The sequence below is a fragment of the Strongylocentrotus purpuratus genome, unplaced genomic scaffold (genome assembly GCF_000002235.5).
Source record: "Strongylocentrotus purpuratus isolate Spur 01 unplaced genomic scaffold, Spur_5.0 spur5_scaffold_16, whole genome shotgun sequence".
NCBI lineage: Eukaryota > Metazoa > Echinodermata > Echinoidea > Camarodonta > Strongylocentrotidae > Strongylocentrotus > Strongylocentrotus purpuratus.
In genome coordinates this window covers 32,158,731-32,181,810 of record NW_022145601.1, presented here as the reverse complement: position 1 = coordinate 32,181,810, position 23,080 = coordinate 32,158,731, and the positions used below count along the sequence as shown (strand labels likewise).

General features: G+C 38.8%; 1 protein-coding gene across 3 annotated transcripts; it reads right to left on the bottom strand.

Annotated features, from left to right (window-relative positions):
* Nucleotides 1-1,583: 1,583 nt before the first annotated feature.
* On the bottom strand, nt 1,584-23,080 carry LOC115924640. Of its 3 annotated transcripts, none has more exons than XM_030987286.1 (2): nt 23,017-23,080; nt 1,584-4,223 (listed from the first exon to the last, which is right to left on the bottom strand). In XM_030987286.1, the coding sequence occupies exon 2, from the start codon at nt 3,865-3,867 to the stop codon at nt 1,669-1,671; it is 2,199 nt and encodes a 732-aa protein (XP_030843146.1). In that variant the 5' UTR covers nt 3,868-4,223; nt 23,017-23,080; the 3' UTR covers nt 1,584-1,668. The 3 variants fall into 3 exon arrangements, with proteins under 3 accessions (XP_030843146.1, XP_030843147.1, XP_030843145.1); XM_030987287.1 differs by lacking the exon at nt 23,017-23,080 and adding an exon at nt 6,085-6,197 and having other exon boundaries at nt 1,584-4,220; XM_030987285.1 differs by lacking the exon at nt 23,017-23,080 and adding an exon at nt 6,085-6,175.

Sequence of the window (23,080 nt, the reverse complement as noted above, 5' to 3'; positions counted from 1 at the left end):
GTATAATGGCAGCTCAGCTACAGACAGGGTAATAATATAATACCTTGTAACAGGCGCAGTAGAGTATATTCATACTTAGCATTGTAATATAAATGTACCAATTGCTATCATTATACATAGAAGACAGGCAACATAGTGGGACCTACCACTTTAAAGTCCTAACTGAAGGAATTACTGAAGGACTTGGCAATGAGAAGCAATGGAGGATTAATGTTTTACGAAGGCGCATGACGGAATAGACTTGGTTTTTGAACCTGGGATCTCACACTCACAAGCCCAACTGCTCTACCACTAAGCTATCACCCCTCTTCAATCTATATTACAAATTCATGTTCGAGTCCGCCTCAGTAAAACATTTTGTTCAATCAAGGAATCTGTTCTCATTCTCAAGAATGTCTCACTAATCAATCTATTTGCAGTTCAAGACAAAACTCTTACAGCTCCCTCTTATGTTGAATGTCTAGTTATTTGTATTTTGTAAAACATCTGTGCTGTCTGTCAAGATAATTTCTGAAGAATGGAAAATGAAAGTGTGCTGGGAATCTTGACGTATCACAGCATGATCATGTCCCCACAATGTTTTTTCATGTCAAACATTGATGCTTTATGGATGATGTCCTAGGAGTGACTAAATTTACACTAGCCTTTATGACACAAAACCTTGCGACAGATTTCTTGGAAGTAGTATTTTCAGTCTATGCAGACTAAAAATTAATGGAGTGAACATTGGGGTGAATAGGAATACAATAAGTAACAGAATCTTTTAATAATGTAAACTGTATTATATTTATTTCATGATGAATTCAGATGATAAAGATCTGCATATCATTCCGCGGAAAATATATTGCAATCCATATTCTACAGTAGTTCAGTACTACGTAAGCTTGATAACCCTTTCTATTTACAGTTTTATTTATACAACTGAGATCAACTATTTCAAATTGACTCAATAGGCCATTTTGCATTCATTACATCTTGCTAGATAGGACATAATGTTTACCTACCTAGCAACAATTAAAGTATACAATTCACATTCTGACTATTGAAATACAGTTCTTTGTAACATTGCACTTAACAAAGATTCATGCATTAAATTTGATTACATTACGAAAATGGCGTATTAACACTCAAATTATAATCTTGGTGTTTGTCTTACTCTCAAACTACAGTTTCTACCTTCTAGCTTACCAGGTAGAAATAACTCAATAGGAGAGGATACTGTACAGAACATTTGTAGAAATCCTTCAGTAAGTGTAGATAATTCTTTGTTTCGTGAAGACAATGTTTTATGGTGGAAATATATTATTTTGGTTTCGTAAAGAGCATCAAGAAATTGTACTTAAACCACCCTGTACGCAGGATTTCCTTATGATGCAACTTTGAGGTTGCAATATAGAGTGGTACCATACAATTACTAAACCAAAGGAGGAGCAAGTGACATTGCTTAAACATGTAAATTCCAATTTTAGTTTTAATTAGGGGAAAAGAGACTTTTCTTGCTTCAAAGATGCTAAGTATTACCAAAGTACAAGAAAAATGGATGAAGAAAAATGTAGAACTGAGACAGGGTCATCAAAATATGAAACATTATGACGCTATTCATATTTCATTCGAAACAGCATAGACAAACAGGCAAGTGAATAAATTATTTGTTAAAAAGTGAGAAACTTACTCTGCACATTTGAAGCATCTCTTGTGAATGATGTCTTCTGCTGGCATGGCCACCTCATCTCCTCTCTGCACCTTAGAGTCACACACCTTACAGTTACCCAATGGAAGTAGCATACACGATTCACTCTTACTCCTCCTCCGCATCACCTTCTCCTGCTTGTTTGGTATCGACTCTCGCGACAGCATCCGACGCAATCCCGAAAACGGTTTCTTGCTGGTCGGCGCCGTTTGGGCGAGGATATCAACCTCCTCCATGATAACGGACGAGCGCTTCTCCCGCTTCTCACAGCTGTACGGGTTCTTATCAGAATGGGAGCGTTGCTTGGGTGTTTTCACCTTCCCATGATCCTTCTTGCGCGGTTTGGGATATTTCTCGTTTTTGCGAACAAAGAAATCCGGTTGCAAGATGCTGGATTTACTCTGAGGTAATGCGCGGTATGAGGCTGGTAGCGTACTAGATTTCGGTTTTCCACCGTTAAATTTGACTTGAGGTTTATCCACGTGCGTATCATCCTTAAAGAGAGTAGATCCAATATTCCGAGGTAAGGTGCCTGATTTGGGTCGGGGCTCCTCCGGCTCTTCAAACACGTCGTCCAAGGAACACCCATCGACTCGACCCTCACTGCGGCTTCGGTTCGGAAGACGAAGTCGCTTGAACCAAGGGGAGGATTTGCCAAGGGAGTCCAGAGACTGACCGGATCGGCCATTGAGGATGTCATCGTCAAAGAAGGTGAGGGAAAGATCAAAACTGACTTGTTTTCGGAGTAAAGGCGCACTCCTACACTCCATATTGGTCCCTCGCATGTTGTACGGTGCTCTATCCAAGCTCACCATATCATTTCTGCTGTCCACGGAGGAGCTATCGCATGTCTCACTATCAGTAGTATGCTCCATGGCCTCATATACCCCAATCGACTCACCCCCCTCCTCTTCATCGTGGTACATTCCATTCATTCCACTCTCTGTAGTACAAATCAAATTATCCCTCGATGAGACCATTCCCCCTCCTGGGGGTGCATTATCTAGTCTATCCTCTTGCGAGAGGGCACCCTGGTGTGCCACCTGCACTTTTCCGCTCTCCAAATTGCACTTGCTTTTCAGTGTCTGAAAATCTAGTGCTTTGCTTGGAATAGCGCCATTAGGTGGCACAAAATCTTCCCTCCTGGTCCAGATATCTTCTATTTGAGGTTTGTGAGTTGATGAGTTGTCATCGCTGGTATGGCCTCTTCTGACCTTCAAGTCTGTTTCTTCAATTAACTGAGAGCAGTTCTCATTAAGGGCCATACCATCTGGAGGTGTGAGATTCATTTCAGTCATGTTGGAATTATTACCCGGCACCGCTCTCCCCGTTGAACTTGACTCGTCCGATTCCAGCGGTATATCGACGACGATCAGACGAGGTGGATCGCGGAGCTTTGGTTCTGATTGCGCATGGTTCAAGCCGTTTGTTCCATGTATGTTATCATTGATAGAGTTGACTTGCTCGCTGTATGACATGCCGCGGGATGATGCCAGCCTTCGACTGGGGTGAGGGCTTGCATGCCTCTGGCGGTTAATAGCATTACAGCTTCCCCCAACACTGCTATCCTGAGTCTCACCGGTGAATCCAGTATTATTGCTACGACTACGATTTAGATTCTGTGGTCCATTATCATCAACAAAACAGTTGAGCATTGCTGGCTCGCTGATCTGACGAAATATTCTCTTTTCTTGAACAAACTCCTGCGAAGCGCTGGAACGTTCTAATGTAGGAGTCAGGGTGTGCATCCGTCGCCCCGTTCCAAGACTCGGTGCGTTGGGGTGCCCTCTTTGTTGGGTATGACCGTTGCTGAATCGCGAAGCATTGCTGCTGTAACTCAGCGAACGTCCAAACTGCTGAGGCATCTGACGGCCTCTGGTTATAATTGCCTGGTGCTTGTTGCGATGTGTGAAATCTGCCAGGCAGCGTGCCATGGTTTCCCCGGCAACCGCCTCCTCAAAGCTCATCAAGCGAGGGCGTTGCTTTGGTTGTAAGGTAGCCTTACTCAACGAGAGTGACTCCCCAACCTTATTCTCATCATGATTACCCATGTTATTCTCGTTCATTTTATCTTTAGTCTCATTCCTCCCTCCTCCTCCTCCCTCCTCATTGAGCCGCTTCCCATTAGGAACCATTATCATCTTCTCTTTGGTATCGTCTCTCTCTAGTTCCTCCATGGTTACGAAGGGTTGCTAGGCCCCTTCGTAACAATCGCTAGCGATGATTGAGATACAAGCCTCTTGTAATTACACATCAACTCATTTGAAGTGGACGATGAGTGGAAGATAAACAGCAACAGATCATGTCTGAAGATTAACAACCGGCGAGTAAATAAACCTGCGCTTGAGATCAGAATGTTCCGTTCATCTCAAGCCCCAGCTTCCCCCCTTCTGGTTGGACTTTAGCAGTGACAGCTCGTACCTCGCCCGCCCTTGAAGCTCATTACAGATGTTTTAATCCTGGCTCAAGGAAGTACAATGCAGCCTCGATCATCATCTATTCATGAACAATATGATCCCCATGGCCAAGCCTTCTGCAGTGAAAGAGGGAGGGAGACAGAGGGGGAGGGAGATAGAGAGGTAGAAAGAAAGAAAGAAAGGAAGAGGGGGCAAGAAAGAAAAGAAAGAAAGAAAGAGAGAGGGGACAAGAGGAGGGGTCAAGAGGAGGAAATGAGGATAGAGAGAGTGGAAGAGAGAGAAGGGGAGGGAGAGAGAGTGGAAGAGAAAGAGAGAGAGTGGAAGAGAGAGAGTGAGAGAGAGAGGGAGAGAGAGAGGGGGAGAGAGGGAGAGAGAGAGGGGAGAGAGAGAGGGAGAGAGAGAGGGGAAGAGAGAGATAGCAGGAGAGAGGAGAGAGAGGAGAGGGAGGGAGGGAGGGAGGGAGGGAGAGAGGGAGAGAGAGATGGGATGGAGAGAGAGAGAGCGGAAGAGAGGAGGGGGATAGGAGGGGGAGAGAGGGGAGACAAGGAAGGGAGAGGAAAGACACAAAGAGAGAGGGGGGAGAGAGAGAGATTATTATTAATGACCAGTAGATTAAACATTAGACACATTTAATAGAAGGTGAAGAAATGACATACCATCTGTTGAGAGCCAGAAGGGCATATTAACTCTGTATTGAATTACACATAACTTAATGCCTTTCTCACCCTCACTCAGCTAGCAGACGATATGAAACTTATCCCCACCATCTTAATATCATCAATGGTGAAACATTTATAATGACCATATCACATTGCAGAGATTAATTCACAATGCTGTGGGGCTAATTCATCAAAAAAGCAAGGGCACCATTTGTTCTTATGGACTGTACTTATAACACTATGCAACAGCCCGTGAGATCTGTGTGACATCTGTCTCTCCTAATAGGGACATGCAGCTGATCATTGCGTATCATATTTCATGGCAATTACTCTCATTAATACAAGAAAAACCTTGCACATGTCTCATTTTAGACAGAGACATACACCCGCCCTCTTCAAAACCAACAGTATCAAATGTTAAAAGGCATTAAGCACTTACAACATATTCATTGTTTGAAAATTCATGTCTTCCTAAAGTTTCTTTTGTATAAAAAAATCAACAAAATCATAAATATAATCTTATTCATGGCAATTACTCTCATTAATACAATAAAAACCTTGCATGTGTCTCATTCAACACATGAGACATACACCCGCCCTCTTCAAAACCCACAGTATCAAATGTTAAAAGGCATTAAGAACTTACAACATATTCATTGTTTGAAAATTCATGTCTTCCTAAAGTTTCTTTTATATAAAAAAAATCAACAAAATCATAAATATAATCTTATTCATGGCAAATTACTCTCATTAATACAATAAAAATCTTGCATGTGTCTCATTCAACACAGAGACATACACCCACAGTATCAAATGTTAAAGTCATTAAGCACTTACAACATATTCATTGTTTGAAAATTCATGTCTTTCTAAGTTAAGTTTCTTTTGTATAAAAAAAAATGATCAAAATCATAAATATAATCATATTCTGATATTGATTCTGACAGAGTTCTGTGTCCACAAAAAGATGTTTCTACCAGACCATGTTGCCTTCCAAACTAACCAACATAAGGGGGGTACATTTAAAACTAAATGACTTTGTTGTGTATTGATCCCTGCAATGGTCAGGCACAACATTTTCATATAAGGGTTAGAGTTAGGGTTATACTTAGTTTCAAGTTTCACAAAATAGAATTCACATACATGTAAATGACAAAAGTATGACATATATGACATATATATCCAAAGTATGTCATTATAAAATTAGTTCATTGTAAAGACGTTGAAATTTACTGTTTTAAATTGGTGGGCTATATACAGTGTGAAATTTGAAATGTGAGGAACCTATTAAAAAGCTTAGGTTGTAGAATATACTTACAATTTGATGTTGGCAGCTTTACTTAGAGTAGAAAATAAGTGTGATACTACTCCATAATTGACAGAAAGGCTTGTTTCACACTGCTAACAGACTGAATGGTTATCAAATAGTAGCTCTCACAGAATAGCAGACAATACACTTTGGCATAATTAACATACTGGCACCCTGCTAAAGTTTGCGTGAACAAAAATTTAAGCCCAACAACTACTTACTTAGTCCCCATTTCTTTGTGCTTTTCTTGGCTCTAATTTAGTCTTTTGAAGGGGATTATTTGCATGTCTCATATACAGGTACAGGTACTTGTAGAGCAAACTATTAAGCTTTTTGTATCTTTCAAGGAAAAGGCTTTATATGAAATATTGTGTGAATTTTTTCATGTTTCTTTAGTATCTCTCACTTTTCCTTCCTTTTCCTTTCTTCTTTTTTTGCGCTAAGAAACATTAGTATTAAGCGCTTTATAAATATAATGTATTAATATTATTATTATTATTGCATTGAATATCACCAATAAGTTACATCAGGAATGGAGGAAATTTTATATCCATTGGAGCCGTGGATGAATACTAGTCAGCCATGAAATCTACTCCGAAACCGGATGTTCTCTCGAAGATCGACAGAGGATGACCTTTCATAAAATCAACAGTGACAGCTCTCCCTCAACTTCACGACATTTACTCTTTAATTCTCAGGGGTCAAAAATGGTTTCGGACCAAGCAATCTTTCCATTCACATCCCCCATAATCATATTTTAAACACAGCCCTGGCCGACTATACGGGCTATTTTCCTTGAATTCGAAAATACTCCGCACACGGTAAACAAAATAATCAAATTATCACGTTACAACAATTTCCCAAAGAATCTTCACACTTCTGAGTCCCAAATCTAATTCCCTAGGACATAGTTTCGCAGGTGCCCTGCAAAGATGGGGCGAGGAAATCAGATAGTTTACAGGTTTCCATGACAACCATCGTCATGGAGAGTGGGGAGTTGCAGGTCCTATATATATACACACCCAGTCTTTAATATGATTGCTCTTGCTTGCCGACAGATGGTGGGTAAATAGATTAAGTAGAGGCTTACAAATTGTAGGGTTGGCGATGCCTGATCAACGAGGGAATGGGGCTCAGGTGCGTTCACATAAGAACCTGGCTCAACTTGTACAACACTAAAGATGATATCCCTTTGTTGCTATGCCTAAGGTGATAGCTGTTCAGTGTGAATGATCTACTAAGATTTTGGGCATACATAGTTCTAAGGAGATCAGCTGGGGGGCGTTTCATAAAGCTGTTTGTAAAGTTACGCATGACTTTACGAATGACTTTACGAAAAGCGAAGTAGGATGCTAAATCTTTTTTAACTGCATCAACTAAAGTTGAACTGTGCAGATGTAGATTAACGTTATTACTATAACAAACACTTTGTTAAAACATCAGGAAAAACTTTGGGCATCCTACCTGGCACTTCATATTCCAGTCGTTTGTAGAGCCATGCGTAACTTTACGAATGACTTTATGAAACACCCCCCTGTTGTACTTCAAAAGCACAAACAGAGTCAATACCGGTATTTGGATTCTTTTTTTTTTCCTTCATGCCATAAGTAGGAATCATTTATAATGAGAAGTGAAAGAGGGAAAAACAAAGACTAACATAAGGAGAGACAGAGAGAAAGAATGATAAATAATAGAAAATTAAAAGATAGAAAAGAAGATGAAAGATGGAAAAATAAAGAGCATTAGAAAAACAGAAAACAGAAAATGATAGAATGACAAAAAATAACAAAATATAGCAGTCTATTCGTTTTGTTTAGTATATATTTTAATAGTATATTATTATAAGCGCTTAGAGACATTTGTATTACGGCGCTATATAAAAGCTAAATATTATTATCATTATTATTATTTCAAATTCTGTGCGAAACATGTGACCCGCTGACCTTTGCTACCCAAGCAACAGGAGCAGTCTAGCTTGTGTGTGAACATAGACAAAGCGTACCTCTGGAGCAATCCAGTGGATAGGTCTAGCCAGGGCTTACACCTCCCTGGTCTAGCCTAGATCGGTCTAGGAAGAGAGTGAGAACGGGGTCCAAGTTGAGACCTATTGTTATAGGAAAAAGACTTCCCCGCTACAAATACCAAAGTTCTAAAGCACATAATAAGGAAATGATGGCCCATTAGCATGTTGGGAACCTGGCTTTTCAAAATCCCATAAATTCAGCCTCTAATGTAATTTATCACTTTTTGGTTTTAAACTAATTCTATGAATCATGGGGAGTTAGTCACTCTGAGAGGATCGAAACCGAATAAAATGTTACTTTTGTTATCCTTTACCGTCCATGTTGCCTTTATTTTGCAAGGAAGGATATGTGTAGTTAAGTCCTTGAAAAGTTCAATGAACCACCACATGAACTACTTCTTATAAGTTCCCTACATTCCTTTTTTGAAGGAAATGTTCTCTATGTAAATTCTCCCTCACCCCACTCTCTATATCTATCTACTAATCAATCCATCCATCCATCCGTCCGTCTGTCCGTCCATCCATCCATCTACTTACTTGTATCTATCTACCTATACTACCTACCTACATGTACCGCTCTCTCTCTCTCTCTCTCTCTCTCTCTCTCTCTGTTTTTTTCCTCTCTCTTTGTCTATCTCTCTTTCTAGCATGCTCTACACATTTCATTCCAACTATCTCTCTACCTGTCTGTCCATGTATCTATATGTTTGTTATCTCCTCTCTCTCTCTCTCTCTTCTCCCCTCCCCCATCTCTCTCTCTCTCTCTTTATATCTCACCCCCCCCCCCCTCTCTCTCCCCTCTCTCCCCTCTCTCTCTCTCTCCCTCCCTCTCTCTCTCTCTTCTTGTCTCTCTCTCTGTCTCTCTCCCTCTCTTTTTCTCTGTCATCATTCCACTCTATAATACCCCTCCCTCCCTCCCTCCCTCCCTCCCTCCCTCCCTCCCTCCCTCCCTCCCTCCCTCCCTCCCTCCCTCCCTCCCTCCCTCCCTCCCTCCCTCCCTCCCTCCCTCCCTCCCTCCCTGGACCAAACACCATCATGAATCATGAGAATATACAGGTGAATCACCTGCTCTACTCCAAACCAAGCATCATAAATTAGTTTCTATTCTATTATCTACCTCACATAAAGACAGGATATAAAGTCAGGGGTGGGTTGGGTCATGGTTCTAGTATGAAACCATCAGGGTCTACAAGTAGATGTGTATGAACCCTACAAGTTCACAGATGATGCGCAGTCCCGCCCCCCCCCCACTCAGTGTTATTTAGGGTACGCATATGCTCGTTCCCTCTTTTTGAAAGCACCCCCTATCTGAGGACTGCCAACATTTCCGAACCCCCCTTTCGCGGGCTTTTAGCAGGCTTTTTCTGCCTTGGAGACCCCCCTAAATCAGGAAAAATGCTCAATGAACCCCCCTAAATTTGGGAAAATTTCTCAGGAGTCCAAAGAGATGAGAGAAAAAAAGAACAAACACCCCCTTTTTAAAAAAATCTCCTGGTGAAAAGTCAAATACGTACACCCCTTTTTTTACAATTCTCGGGCCGGACTTTGTCGCACGAAAAGTACCCCTTTACCGGACATTTTGGCAACACGCATGTGGTCATTTCGAAACCTGAGTGGGGGGCCAGGGCGTAGTCATGGTCAGAACACTTACAAGTTCGATCTCCAAAGTTTTTTTTTCTCCGGGGCCCCCTTTCATCAAACTTACTATCAATAATAAGTTACAACGACTGTTATCAAGCTACTGAAATCATAGTAACTGACTGGCTGAGAGCTAATTTGCTATAGAATGTTTGCCTTTGATAGTCATTGGAAGTTTTATGAAGCCCTGGACATTGTTTCATGAAACCGTCATAAGTACAAGTTCAGTGACATCCCATCAAAACGAAGGTTAATCTTAATACATGTATTTGTATGGGATGTCAGTGCACTTGAAACGCTGCCCAGGGCCCCATTTCACAAACTTGTCATCAGTGACAAATGACATTTTTTGTATAATCTACTGAAATCCTTGCTTCTGATTGGTTATCAGCAGATTTGTCACTGAATTTTGTCATTTGTCATTAAAAACTGGCTTTGTGAAACGGGGCCTAGGTCTTGATCCGAGAACCCCTGTAGCCCGCCTTTAAGAGTTGGCGGTTAATCCAAGTTGAAGGCGATTACTTTTCTGATCAATCGCAGAGCTACAATGTTCTATCGATCATCAGCATCATCATCGTGATACAAGGGGAGATTGATCCTGCAATCCTCGGTCACTTCTTCAGGGTTGGTTATCTTCTACAGACTCTGATCGATGAGGAGTCAATGTCTTAATTTTGCGCATGTGAAGGGTAGATTCAGTTTGGATCATATTAGATTAAATCAAATCATTTACACCACCAGTGCTTTTTCAATCTTGCCCTGATCACATATGATGATGTTGGGCTTTCTGATCCTTATCTTTAAATATAAAAACTCCCATTGTCGGGGTCCCATTTCATAAAACTTGTTATCGATGGCAAGTTGCAATAACTGCTATATGCTAATGAAATCGTTGCATTCGATTGGCTGTGACCGATTTTGTTTTAGCCATGTGATCCTTGTTATTGATGAAAAGTTTAATGAAACACTGCAAATCCGATCATTTTTCATTAGACAGTACCCAGTCTCGACTACAACATTGATGAATTTAAAGCCGTCTACAATATAGTTTGGACAGGAGGGATTAGACCTCCCTGCAAGGTCACTGACCCATGGTTATCATATCAAATCAGCTGTCAATTAACACAAGAAAAGGGGATCATGGTGGACCAACAGGCACCGATTGAGCATTGTCTGCTATATGGAGGGTGCAAGTAGCTATAAGTAGTACAGTGGGGCTTTAAGCCTGTCTATCTGTCTGTTTGTTTCATATTATAACTTTAATCACAACTTCAACCCATCACAACTTGAGCCCATCAAAACAAAAGCCACTATTTGATTCCCAAGATTGCCATGTATCCAGACAGACAGACCCCCATGCTTGATCATGCACACCCTTCTTTCCTTCTTGTGCGTGTTCTCCTTCCTGAAACATAACACCAAGGCATTAATGTTCCGCAGAGGTTGATCCCGGGATTGATACATATATTTGGAATTGCAAACTTGGTTTCCAGTCTAGACGACATCACGTGTCAACCAATGTCATCTACATCATCAGATTATCATCAGATCATCAGATCCACTTTAATAACAATTGAAGTTGGGAAGACTTCTTTCTTTTTACATTACTTTTTGTACTGTTTATTGCCTCAAGCAGATGTTCCATCAAGGTTTTATTCAAGGAGATAATTTCATTCTAGCATCAATAGGCCTGTCCTCATCAGCTCGAGTTTGCCAAATAACCAGCTATTTGAACTATCCCGATCGCAAAATAACCATTTAATTTGCATCTTCATCAGCCCAAAGTTGCAATTAGCCGAATATTTAGTCAAGATAATCATCGCAAGATGTGTTGGGCTAGTTTGCAAAATATCCCACTATTTGGAAAAATATCCCGCTATTTGTCCGGTGCGTCCTCACCAGCCTGAAGACTCACACTATGAGCGAACGCTGAGCAAAATATCTCGAGCTCAAGTTTCAAGTTTTTAGGTCAAGTCTCGAGCTGATGAAGACGCGATTTGTAACTTCGGGATTATTTCCCAAATCAGAAATAGCTGGCTATTTAGCAATCTCCAAGCTGATGAAAACAGGCCTATAATGTATAGGTATATATTTGGGCAGGGATTTAACTACATGAATAAGTTCAAACTTGTATGGGGAAATAACTTTTTTTTAACCAGTTGATGGACATATGAATTTTATGCAATTTTTTGTTGGGAGTTTTCTTCTTGATTAAAGTAAAGGAATGCTCCATTGGAATTTTCCAAGATACTCTGTTTCTCTCTCCTCCTCTCTCTCACTCTCTACAACCCCCCCCCCCCCCTCTCTCTCTCTCTCTCTCTCTCTCTCTCTCTCTCTCTTTCTCATTTGATAAGGTTTGTACCATGGGTACAAGGCGGCTAAATCAACAAAATACCTAAATTTTCAAGCACAAGACCCTTATAGAGATATCATCAAATAGCTACATATATAATGTAGCAGTATGAGGGTGTCAGAAAGAAACCTAACTAATCCAGAAACTTTTTAAACAGATTTGCTTCTTCAATTTCCACTGAATTCCCAACGTGAATTGGTTTTGATTTGAATGAACCCGAGGCTGTTGACTCTAAGCAGGTGATGTAGCAAAAGTCAGAAATCTGATCAGAATCAGTTTCTCTAAATCCCCTTTGTTCTCTTCAAATCCCTCTGACGACTCTAAAAAAAAAAAAATGATTATCACTCACGATCGATGAAGTCTCATTGAACTCCTCCATCCTACTTCAGAACGCACAAAAGCAAGAATCATCTAATGGTTCTTACAAATTTCTTGTTCACATTAAAAGTATTTGTGTTTTGTTTTATGGGTTTTGAAAAAGTATTCTTTTAACATTTTGTTTTGTGTTTGTTTGTTTTTAGATATAAATTGCTTGCATAGACTGTTAAAGATAAACTTTAGTACTGGTAATGCAATTGCATTGTGAAAGAAAAGGTGTGGAATGGATCAGAAACAGTTGATCATGTAGCATGTAAGTATTGGTGTGCACTGCAAGGTTCTGGAGTCATCAAAATCATAATAAATTTGACCGAGTCTTGGTAAAGTAACAAGTACTCACATAGAAAGCTATATATGGGACAACACACATGGTGTCGGGGCTAGTACTACCTTGGTTTCCTTGTCTTTCTATGCTCATTACTCAGCCAGTATACATTTTCTTCCAAAATTGTTTGGCACATGTCATTTATTTGTAATCTTGAACATTCAGTGTAAATTTCGTTTGATTCTGTGAGAATTATTTTTTTTTTTACGAGTACTGAGTTTATCTTTATGCTCTCAGCATTCAGAAGGACTGATAACATATCAAAATAATAATGATGATGATGATAAAAACATTTCATTTAGGAAATGGATTGGTCCTAGAAAATTAATGCTGAAGGTGGTGAACGCCCAAATTTTGTTTGTTATCATCGTTGATATTCAACCAAATATTAAGATAGATGTACTCGATAAAGGACACCCGATATTACAAATAGCTATATTTCTGAAACAAGTACCAATGCATGCATGCATGGCCGGTGCTGATTTGCAAAGTTGAGCCATATGTACCGATTTCAAGGAAATTTCATGCCACTCTACCTTTATAACTTTGCTACCAAAATCTTTTTGGGCTTTGGGGTGAAATAGTTTTTGGACAGATCTCAACATATATTTTCAAAGTTAAATTACATTTTCAAGGCTAAAGAGTACCTTTAAAGCCTCTTTTAGAGGAAGAGAGAGGTAGACAACCCAATATGACTGGGCAGTTTTAACCCCCTCCCTAAAGACTATAGCTGCCAAAACTCTAAACTCCAACCTTCGTTCAGGGGCTACCTATCAAAGCCTTAAACCTAACGATCTGCTTACGAAACTTGAATTCTTACTTTTATCTGAAGTTTTTCATCTTGACTGGTGACAGTATATAGATCTGACAGTTGTTACTTCTCAAGGCACCAATTATATCAAATGTACTATTTAGCCATTAAGGTGCCAGAAACTGAAACAGTATGTTTAATAAAGTTTTGAGAGGAAAGCTTTTTACTCAGAACATAATTCAACTAATAATATCTAACTTCATAATCAATGCACCTCTTCTTAGATTAATGTGTCAGCAACTTTTTTTTTTTTAGTTTGAAGAAGAAAAAGTTTTCATTTTAAATGCCTTCTTTACCTTTTCACTTAAAATGTTACTCAATGACATTTAAATTGACCATCAAATGCCCCCCTTTATAAGAAATTAAGAAGAGACTGTACAAAATGTCATGCCATGTTTTATAAGAGAGTTGCCACACTTACAAAGGAAAAGAAATAGTGTGAAAAATTCTCCTTTAATATAAATGGAAAGTTTTCTTGAAAACTTTCTTGAACATTTCAGAAAGGATGTATGCAAAATTCAACCCATCGCCTACTGTACTGGAACACAGAGAATCTGTATAAAGCAAAAATAAGAACAAGAGAATTCAATGCTCAAATTTATGTACAGATACTTTCAAAAAAAAGTGAAATCTAAGTTTTAAAGGTACTATGTCCCTTTTGCAGCCAACCTCAAATGCTGTAGAACTTTGCAGGAATTATGAATATGTCATGTATGTCCTATCTGTGAAATTTAAACGTTAGCAGTGTCCTCATATTCAAATTATGCAAGGAAGACCGTTTACTTGCTAGACTTCACTGTCAGACACTATTGAGTGTCTGACTGGCTTTTTTCTTCTTTGGTAATAACATACATGAAAAGATTTGTAAAGGGTACATGAGTATTTGTCTACATCAATAACCCACTTTTTGTGATTGCCAAGATTAAACTGATTGAATCTTTGCGCAGCATAAAACGTATGACCATTCGATACAATTGTCTTAAAATCAAGACTATTACTTTTGGGCTCTATAGCCCTAAAGTCGATTTGACAACCAATAGTCATTATTTTCCCACTTGAAGACATTTTCAAGCCCCACCTTTTTTAGGGAAGTTCTAAATTAGTATTATCTTTCAAATGCAGTTGGAATTTAACTTTTTCATTTTTTTGGGATGCAAATGGGACATAGTCCCTTTAAAGGTAATACAAAGTTTTGGGAAATTTTGAAAATTGGCTGGATAGTGATTCTTTACAATTTGGATATATTTGGATGCCCCTGTGGATATCTCACTAGAAAATTTAGCCCCTAAAACACTTCTGCTTTGGAGAAAAATTGAAAAGAAACATTTACCTTGTAAATTTTGATAAATTTCAAATAGCGCCTACGGCCATACAATGGTAGCTGCGACCATAAAAATCCCAGAATATGTAGTTGTGATATATAATTAATTTCCTAACGGGAATAGCCAATCGGTCGATTTTAGTCAAGAAACATTGTTTTGAAAAGTTATATCAATCTTGAGAGGGAGCTATACAACATAAAGAGTTCATTATTTACAATTTCATCACTTTAGACTCAATTTCAACCGCTACAATGATCACTGAATATTGTAGGATCACATATATGCTTCCAATATGTTCATTTGGACCAAATCCATGACCCCATACCTTACCTTTCATCTAAGTACAGATACTTTGATACTTGAAATCTAAGCTTTAAGACTAAATGTCTGATATCTTGTTTGTTTTGGTGGTGCCTTTTTCCAGTGAATCATAAACTATGAATCAGTTTCCCTTCCAGCGGTCAGTCCATCCTGTGTGTCTGTCTGTCCAGTCCAATGTCCATTCATACCTGGTGTAGATGGACACTTGGCAGGACGTACGTTAGGTACACCTGAGGCAAGCCAACTATCCATGGATACCAACAACAACTCTGAGACACCGACACAAAAGTAGCAAAGACTAATTTTATTGTACAAGCCATAGTTTGATATTTTCGCATAGAAAGATTAAGATTTAGTAATGAAGATGATCCTTATTATGCTAAATATTGATAACTTCTTTTACCTCCATGTTTACCAATGACGAAGTGTTGCAGCGGCGCATGAAACGTCGTGATCTTATAGATCCCTTGTTGACCATACATTGCGAGACAAACGAATATCACTAGCGATATTATTTTAGATGATCTTTATATAGTATACCTCATTTTTAAATTTTGTGTAGCTCTCCATCTCTCTCTCTCTCTCTCTCTCTCTCTCTATCTTGCTCTCTCTCTCTCTCTATCTCTCTTTTCCTCTCTCTATCTATCTCTCTATCTCTTGTATATTTCTCATATACTCTCTCTCTCTTTCCCCCTCTCCCCCCCCCCTCATCTTATGTTTCTTCCTCTGTTCTCTCTCTATCTCTCTCTCTCTCTCTCTCTCTCTCTCTCTCTCTCTCTCTCTCTCTCGCTCTATCTATCTTTCCCCATCTCTGCCCCTCTTTCTTCATTCCATTTCATTTTCCTTACATAGCCTGTACCTCCCCAATACCTTCCATTTTCCCCATCTCACACCATTTTCATTTGTTCTAAACTCTTTATACATTCCTCTATCTCTACCTTCTTTCTTCCTTAGACATGATCTTTTACTGATTGGTCCAGCCATAAAATAACAAGAAACATTTTGAAACAGAAACACAACAGAGCACTTAGAGAGTTCCTACAAGGCAGTGACAAAGCAAACCTGAAATAACTTCAAATGATTTGAAGGCCGAAAGCACACCTACATTGATCGACAAGAATCGTGACAAAATGGATTTGGGCTTCAGGCCATAGTTTGCCCAAAACCGTAGCTAATGGATGCGAAAATGAATAGAAAACATTTAACGATACAATGCAAACTGTTATTGGAACCTTAAAATGGCAAAGAAGGTGATTCTCCAAGCATTTTGCAACATGAATATCTAATTCTTTATACAAACATGTGTTTTGTGGGTTTGGTACATAACTGTGAATTGCTCTTTGTTTTTTTTTTTAATTTCCAAGACAAATTGATTGTTTCTTGAGCAATACTAGGCTTAATTCGGAATTACTGTTCTATGATTTTATTCTATTTGTTTTAAACACTAATGAATTACCAAACATTATCTCAAAGACTTTCTAGAAACCACTTTCAGCCAAATTTTAATACCTCCATCGTATTGCCTAAAGAAATCATGTTTACATTACATAATGCATCATTGTGGTATTTCCATATTTCAATACGAGACGCACAAGGCTATCGATAATACCATAGATTGACTTTTCTGTAAATCTGTGGCTGCATTACTGAAAAAATCTGAACATTTTTCAACTTTTTTTTTCCAGAACAGAAAAATACAAGATTTCTTTGAGTCTTTATATTTGTCATCATACTGGTTGCATCTTCAGTCATATCTAAAATTTACCAAAAGTTTTCTTTTTATGTCCTTAAATAGTTGTTGATTGATCGGCATGTCTTTGCCTTTGAAATGTCAAGTATATCACGAAACAAATATAGCCTTAAAAGGTGCGAAGCATTGATCATCCATAGGCTATATTCAACACAGTTTGAAAGGTGAAAGGTCAACAGGCGTTCATGTTTGAAAAATTAAAACCCTGAGAGACGTTTGGTAGTGAACGAATAATGAATTGGGATGCAAAAGTTGAAGTACATTTCCCTGTGAGCAGTTCCTACAACAAACAGGCAATCATAAACTTGAATACACTTGTGTAAAAAATAATTACGTTTGATTTCATATGCATTGATTTTCATAAGTGTAATTTGTTTTTCTGAGGCTTCTCAATACTGCTCTTTAGGATTCATCGGCTGAGAGAAAAAGGACGTTTAAAATAAATATTACACATATTGCTACTCTTGGCTGTCAGCAATCATTTATTAAAGGGATAGTTGAGTTCTGCTGCAGAGGGCGCTACACAAAATATTTTTTTTGTGAGATAATGAAAAACTGAGTGTCAAATTTGAAAGAACATAATTTTAAATGACAAAATCATCTTTGTTTGATCAAAATTGGTTGAAGACAGCTGAAATATAACGATTTCTAATATACATGTACTTGTGTTCCACCACAAGGATTAAATATTTTGAAAAATTTGAAAAAACCGTTGAAAAAAACTAAATAACGCCTCTTACGTCGTGTTTCAGCCAATGCCGATGTTGGCTTTTTTTGTTGGCATTTAAAATTCACACATTTTGGGGTCTAAAATTACCTTCATAGCAATTTTAGGTTCTAAAAGGGCACTATAAATGTCATAGATAAGAATAAGAGCAATAACCATGCACTTTGAAGGCATTTGCGGTCTGAAAACAGAACTCAACTATCCCTTTAAAAGCTTGTTCAGATATGACAGGTAAAGCTGCTGCAAAAAGGCTACCACAGGTTTTTTTTAACGTGTAAATGAATTGCAACCGAGCATTAAAGGTAAAGACCAGTATTGGAAACGCCCCAATTTCAAAAAAATGAAATGGAAGCTCTCATTACCAATCATGTGAAAGAATATGTTTTGACTAATGCAAGGGTCACTCTGTGGCCTGGACCCACCCTCCTCAGAGGTCGCCAAATATCGACGTCGACTCGACGCCTAAGCCTGACCCTGACCTATTTGTTGTTGTAGTGAAGTCCTAACGTTCGTTTTTCTTCATTGGGTGAAGCTTTACTATACAAATTGATGAAATGTGTGAAGCTTTGACGAGTAATTTGTTTTTTCTGGTGATGTGACATCGAATCCAATCGGTCGCCTTGTTTGTTCAGGTGATGTGACATCGAAGCCACTACCGGTCGCGTCGAAAATATGTCGAAATCATGTCGAAATCGTGCGTTTCAAAACAACTATTTAATTTTTATTCCGGTCACTCATGCACTCGCAGAGTGATCGTCCTGAGGTCACCGAACTTTTCTCCAGCGAAACTGATTTCGAGATTTCACGAGATCGTTTTCGAGTAGTCTACTAGTCTCCTACACATAACTAGTTGCGTGAGTATTCGCAGTATACGTGCCTGAAAGGCCAGCCTCAAGTCTGGAAACGAGACTAGTAGCCTACGAGCTGTCGGTATTGTACCCAGCATGCGCAGCGCAGATCGTGCCAAGTTTTGGCCCCAAGTTTTTGCGAGGTGACTTGAAAAAAAATAGAAAGTTCAGAGTTTTCCGATCATTTTGAGACGGTACTACTCCGACCCTGTTTTACGATTGATTATTAACGAAATCTGTGCATAAAACTTAGCCTATATTTTCGCGAGATTTCAATGTTGACGTATTCCACAAAGGTATTACGCCACAGCAGTGCCGTGCGCTCGAGTCGAAGCTTTACGAATTCTGCGGATATGCACTGTATACTGTGTACGTTTGTGATGGTTTGTGTTAGTCGTGTATTGTTTGTTGTAAACATCTTCATCAATCCATCATGGTAAAATAATAATAAACATTGGATGATGTATTATTTTAATTGTACACAACAATATCGCAAGCTTTTTTGTGTGTATATTGTTGATGTTTTGTTTACCTGTAGGCTGTAGTGTAGTTTAGTACAGTAGTATAGAGTATGTATCAAACCAGAGAAGCATCTTCTCTGATCAAACCAATTAAATTGACATTGTTGACTGTAGTAATATTGATTATTATTCATTCATAATAATAATCCAGTGGAATTACTATACTGTGTTCTAATTCACAACAACAACAAGTCAACAGTAACAACAGGGCTATTTTACTAGGTTCATTGACATTACAACAATGTTCTGTTGTAATTGTCCTCATCAGCTGGGCATATTTTTCTTTTTTTTACTCAGGTAGGTCAATTTTATTTTTTACCCATCAGGTGGGTCATTTCTTTTTTTTATAGTAAAACTTCCATCCCCCCCCCCCCAATTAATATAATTGGTGTTCATATTTATTTCTAGTAGGCCGTATCTGCGTAGGCCGTAGCGGCGTAGGCCTCCACAAATTTAAACATCTTTGGAACTTGCGTGGAGGGTACAATTTTTATTTTATTAAATCGTCTTTTAGACTTTCATAATTATTAAAAATAAAATTGTGATATTGTTTTTTGTTTTTTACATCTCGACCAAACTTGGTCAGAGTCATACCTGGTCCTACCAGTACTAGCTAGATGATGTATGTACTGCACTACAAAAGTAAAAGTTCAACCTTGTGGTCAGTTCCTGATATCATTTTTAATTGTGGTTCTCAGTGTTTTTGGCTCCTTTACAACAATTTATCAACAGGAGTTAGTGTTTATAGTTAACAAGAGTTAGTATTAGAAAACAAGAGTTAGTATTAGAAAACAAGACTTGTAGTTAAAACAACTTTTGTATAAACGTTTTAAGTTTCATAACAACATATCTGTAGAAACATTGGATTGACAAAATAAACATGTTACTGTATCTTTGAATTGAAACCTGGTTGACTTGGTACTTATTGAGCAGTATGGAATTACTATCATGACTATAGACCATTGCAGTCATGGTCTACTATTATAAGTAAACATTGGTGGAGCTTGATTTCAAAACGTGAAGCTTGAAATATGTAATGGCCAATATGGTGAAACAGTGGTGAAGCTTGAACTATGCAAATGGCCAGTATGGTGAAACAGTGGTGAAGCTTCAGACCGGCCGAAAACTTACAAAAGTGAAGCCTCACCTATGGAAAACTGACACAAGTGAAGCCTCACCTATGTAAAACTGACAAAAGTGAAGCATCACCTATGCAAATAATTCAAAGGGTGAAGCCTGGACTAACACATTTGCTGATAAGAGTGATGCTTTGCCTTTGTTTTTTGTAAAGCACATGAAGTGATGGTGAAACCCTGAGGTTACAAATAATTGGCTCAGGTGAAGAAAGGTGATGACCTGAGGAGGGTGGGTCCAGGCCACAGAGTGACCCTTGCATAATACATGATGATAATAAATTTGCCGGGAAACCGCCTACTAATTCATATATTTGGTAAATTTGTTTCTCTCATGGTCTGTGAGAGATATAGGGTAGTCCCATATATATCTTTCTGTGTATAGTGCTTGTAACTTTATGAAGAATGGGCCAAATTTCTTATCATTTTGATGATTCCAGAACCTTGCAGATGCTAGATGCTAGATGATCAACCTTTTCTGATCGATTCCACAACGTTTCTTTCACAATTCAATCGCATGACCATAACTGGTCTTTACCTTTAAAGGTCCTGCCGTATTCACTTTAGTAGGGAAATATAATCCATCTTATAGAAATGGCCATGAATCCTAATAACCTTTTTAAATTATGGATCCACTCAGCTTATAAAGTCATAATTATCCAGGAATGCATTTACCGAAGAAAACATCATCATCTTAGTAATATATTATCAAATTTCTTACAAATTCTACTTCAAATTCCTTTGGTTCCTATGTCAGGAAGGAAATTCTCTAACTATAGCAACAAGGAAACAACTAGCCTTTGAAAATGAATATGTCCTCTCGATTTACCAAGTCATGTTGCTTTCTATTTCTAAAGAAATCTTCTTTTTTTAGCAAGATGCATTTATTGAACCTCAATTTTGCTACTCATTCCTGTGCCATACTCTACATTAGCTTTAAAATTGTGTCAAAATTGATTCCTTTACCTTTCATTCATCATAACTCTTCTCATATAAGTTTTTGTTCATTAAAGGGAAATCCAACCTTGCTAGCAAACTCCTCTCGAGGAAAGCAGAAGAGACAGAAAAGCCAGAGACTGATGAAAGTTTGAATCAAATCGAGAAAAAAAATGAGAAAGTTATGAATTTCTAAAAGGTGTAATAATTACAGGTATAGGCTCTTCAAATTGGCTGAATCTGTAATGTTTCTGTGATGTAGAGGCAGACTACTTTCCGATTTGTTCCAATACACAAAATGAGCAAAATGTCTACTTTTCAAAAAATGTATGACTCAAGAGGGTCTATTCTCTTTAGAGGTCCTGAAATAATATGATATCCATACTATATGTCGAGTAGTGCAACAAGGGAGAAGGCACTTAGAAGAAAAATAGAAATCAATGTTATTGTTTGTATACAACAAAATAATGTCACTTCTCTCTCTCTCTCTCTCTCTCTCTCTCTCTCTCTCTCTCTCCTCTCTCTCTCTCTCTATCTATCTAACCCCCCTCCCTCTTTCCCTCCCTCCCTCCCTCCCTCCCTCCCTCCCTCCCTGCCCCTCTCTCTCTTTGTCTCTTTAACATGCTCTTTTCTTCCTACCTTTCAAAATATTTTTCTGTCTATCTCATATGTTTTCACTCATCTCTCCATCAATTATTTTGTCACCATCACCATACCATACACCACTCTGTCATACCCCCGAAATCATAAATCTATAAATTCTAACCCCATCCCTCCCCTCTTCCCCTTGGTAGAAGCCTCAGGCAAGGCAGCATGTGTTGCCAATTTGAGGCATGTGTGCGCTGAGTGACCTGCATTCCTAAGGATCTGTGATTATATTAACCGATACGCCTCATTTCATTGTCTAAGCACCTCATTATTCTCCGAACCCCGATGACAGACAATATTTCCTATATACAACGGTGATAAATTATTACAATTCTTGTCAGGCCAACAGAGATGTTTACTTAGACCATATTATTGTCTTTTGAGAACCAGGGCATTAACTCTCTGTATTAAAGTATAAAAGTGCAAGCGCGTAGCCAGGATTTCATTTTAGGGGGGGCGGAAGTGAGCACGCTCCCTAGGGGGGTGGGTGCAGGGAGGGAGGAGTTTCCCCCCTTCCGCGCGAAGCGCGGAAGCTTTGAAAGAAGACGATTCTTGTACCTTTCTCGACTCATAATCCTTGTCTAAATTCAGTCCGCCCCTCCTGCGCATAGCGCGGAAGCTTTGACGTTTCATTAATTTATTAGAGAAAGAAGACGACTCGATGTACCGTTCTTGACTCTTAATCCTTATCTAAATTAGTTTCCTCCCCTCCCACGCAAAGCGCGGAAGCTTTGACGTATTATTAAACAAAGAAGACGACAAAGAAGACGACAAAGAACACCGCCCCCACCGCCCCCCCCCCTGGCTACGCGCCTGTAAAAGTGAACATCCTTTTGGCTCTCAACAGTCGATATCATCTGTTGAGTGCAATAAGGACAGTAGCACTGTCTTTCAAAAAAAAGAACTAACGCCCTTTTGGCACTCATCAGCCGATATCATCTGTTGGGAGGCAGGAAGGGCATTAACTTTGCATTAAAGAATACATGTTAATGTCTTTCTGGCACTCATCAGTCAACATCATCTGTTGAGTGCAATAAAGGCGCTAGCATTGTGTTACACAATAAGCATTAACACCCCTCTGGCTCTCAGCAGATTATACATGATTGTGCTTTCGTAAAAACAATTTTAAGGATACATACAACTATCAAAACAATGTCTATATCTTCATGAAAGAAGTGGGAGGGGGGGGATTAATAATTCTACAAACCTTTGTGTTGTAGTTGGTGCCAGTATAGTTCAGGTTGTTTCCTTGTCCCACAACAAGTCAGGCC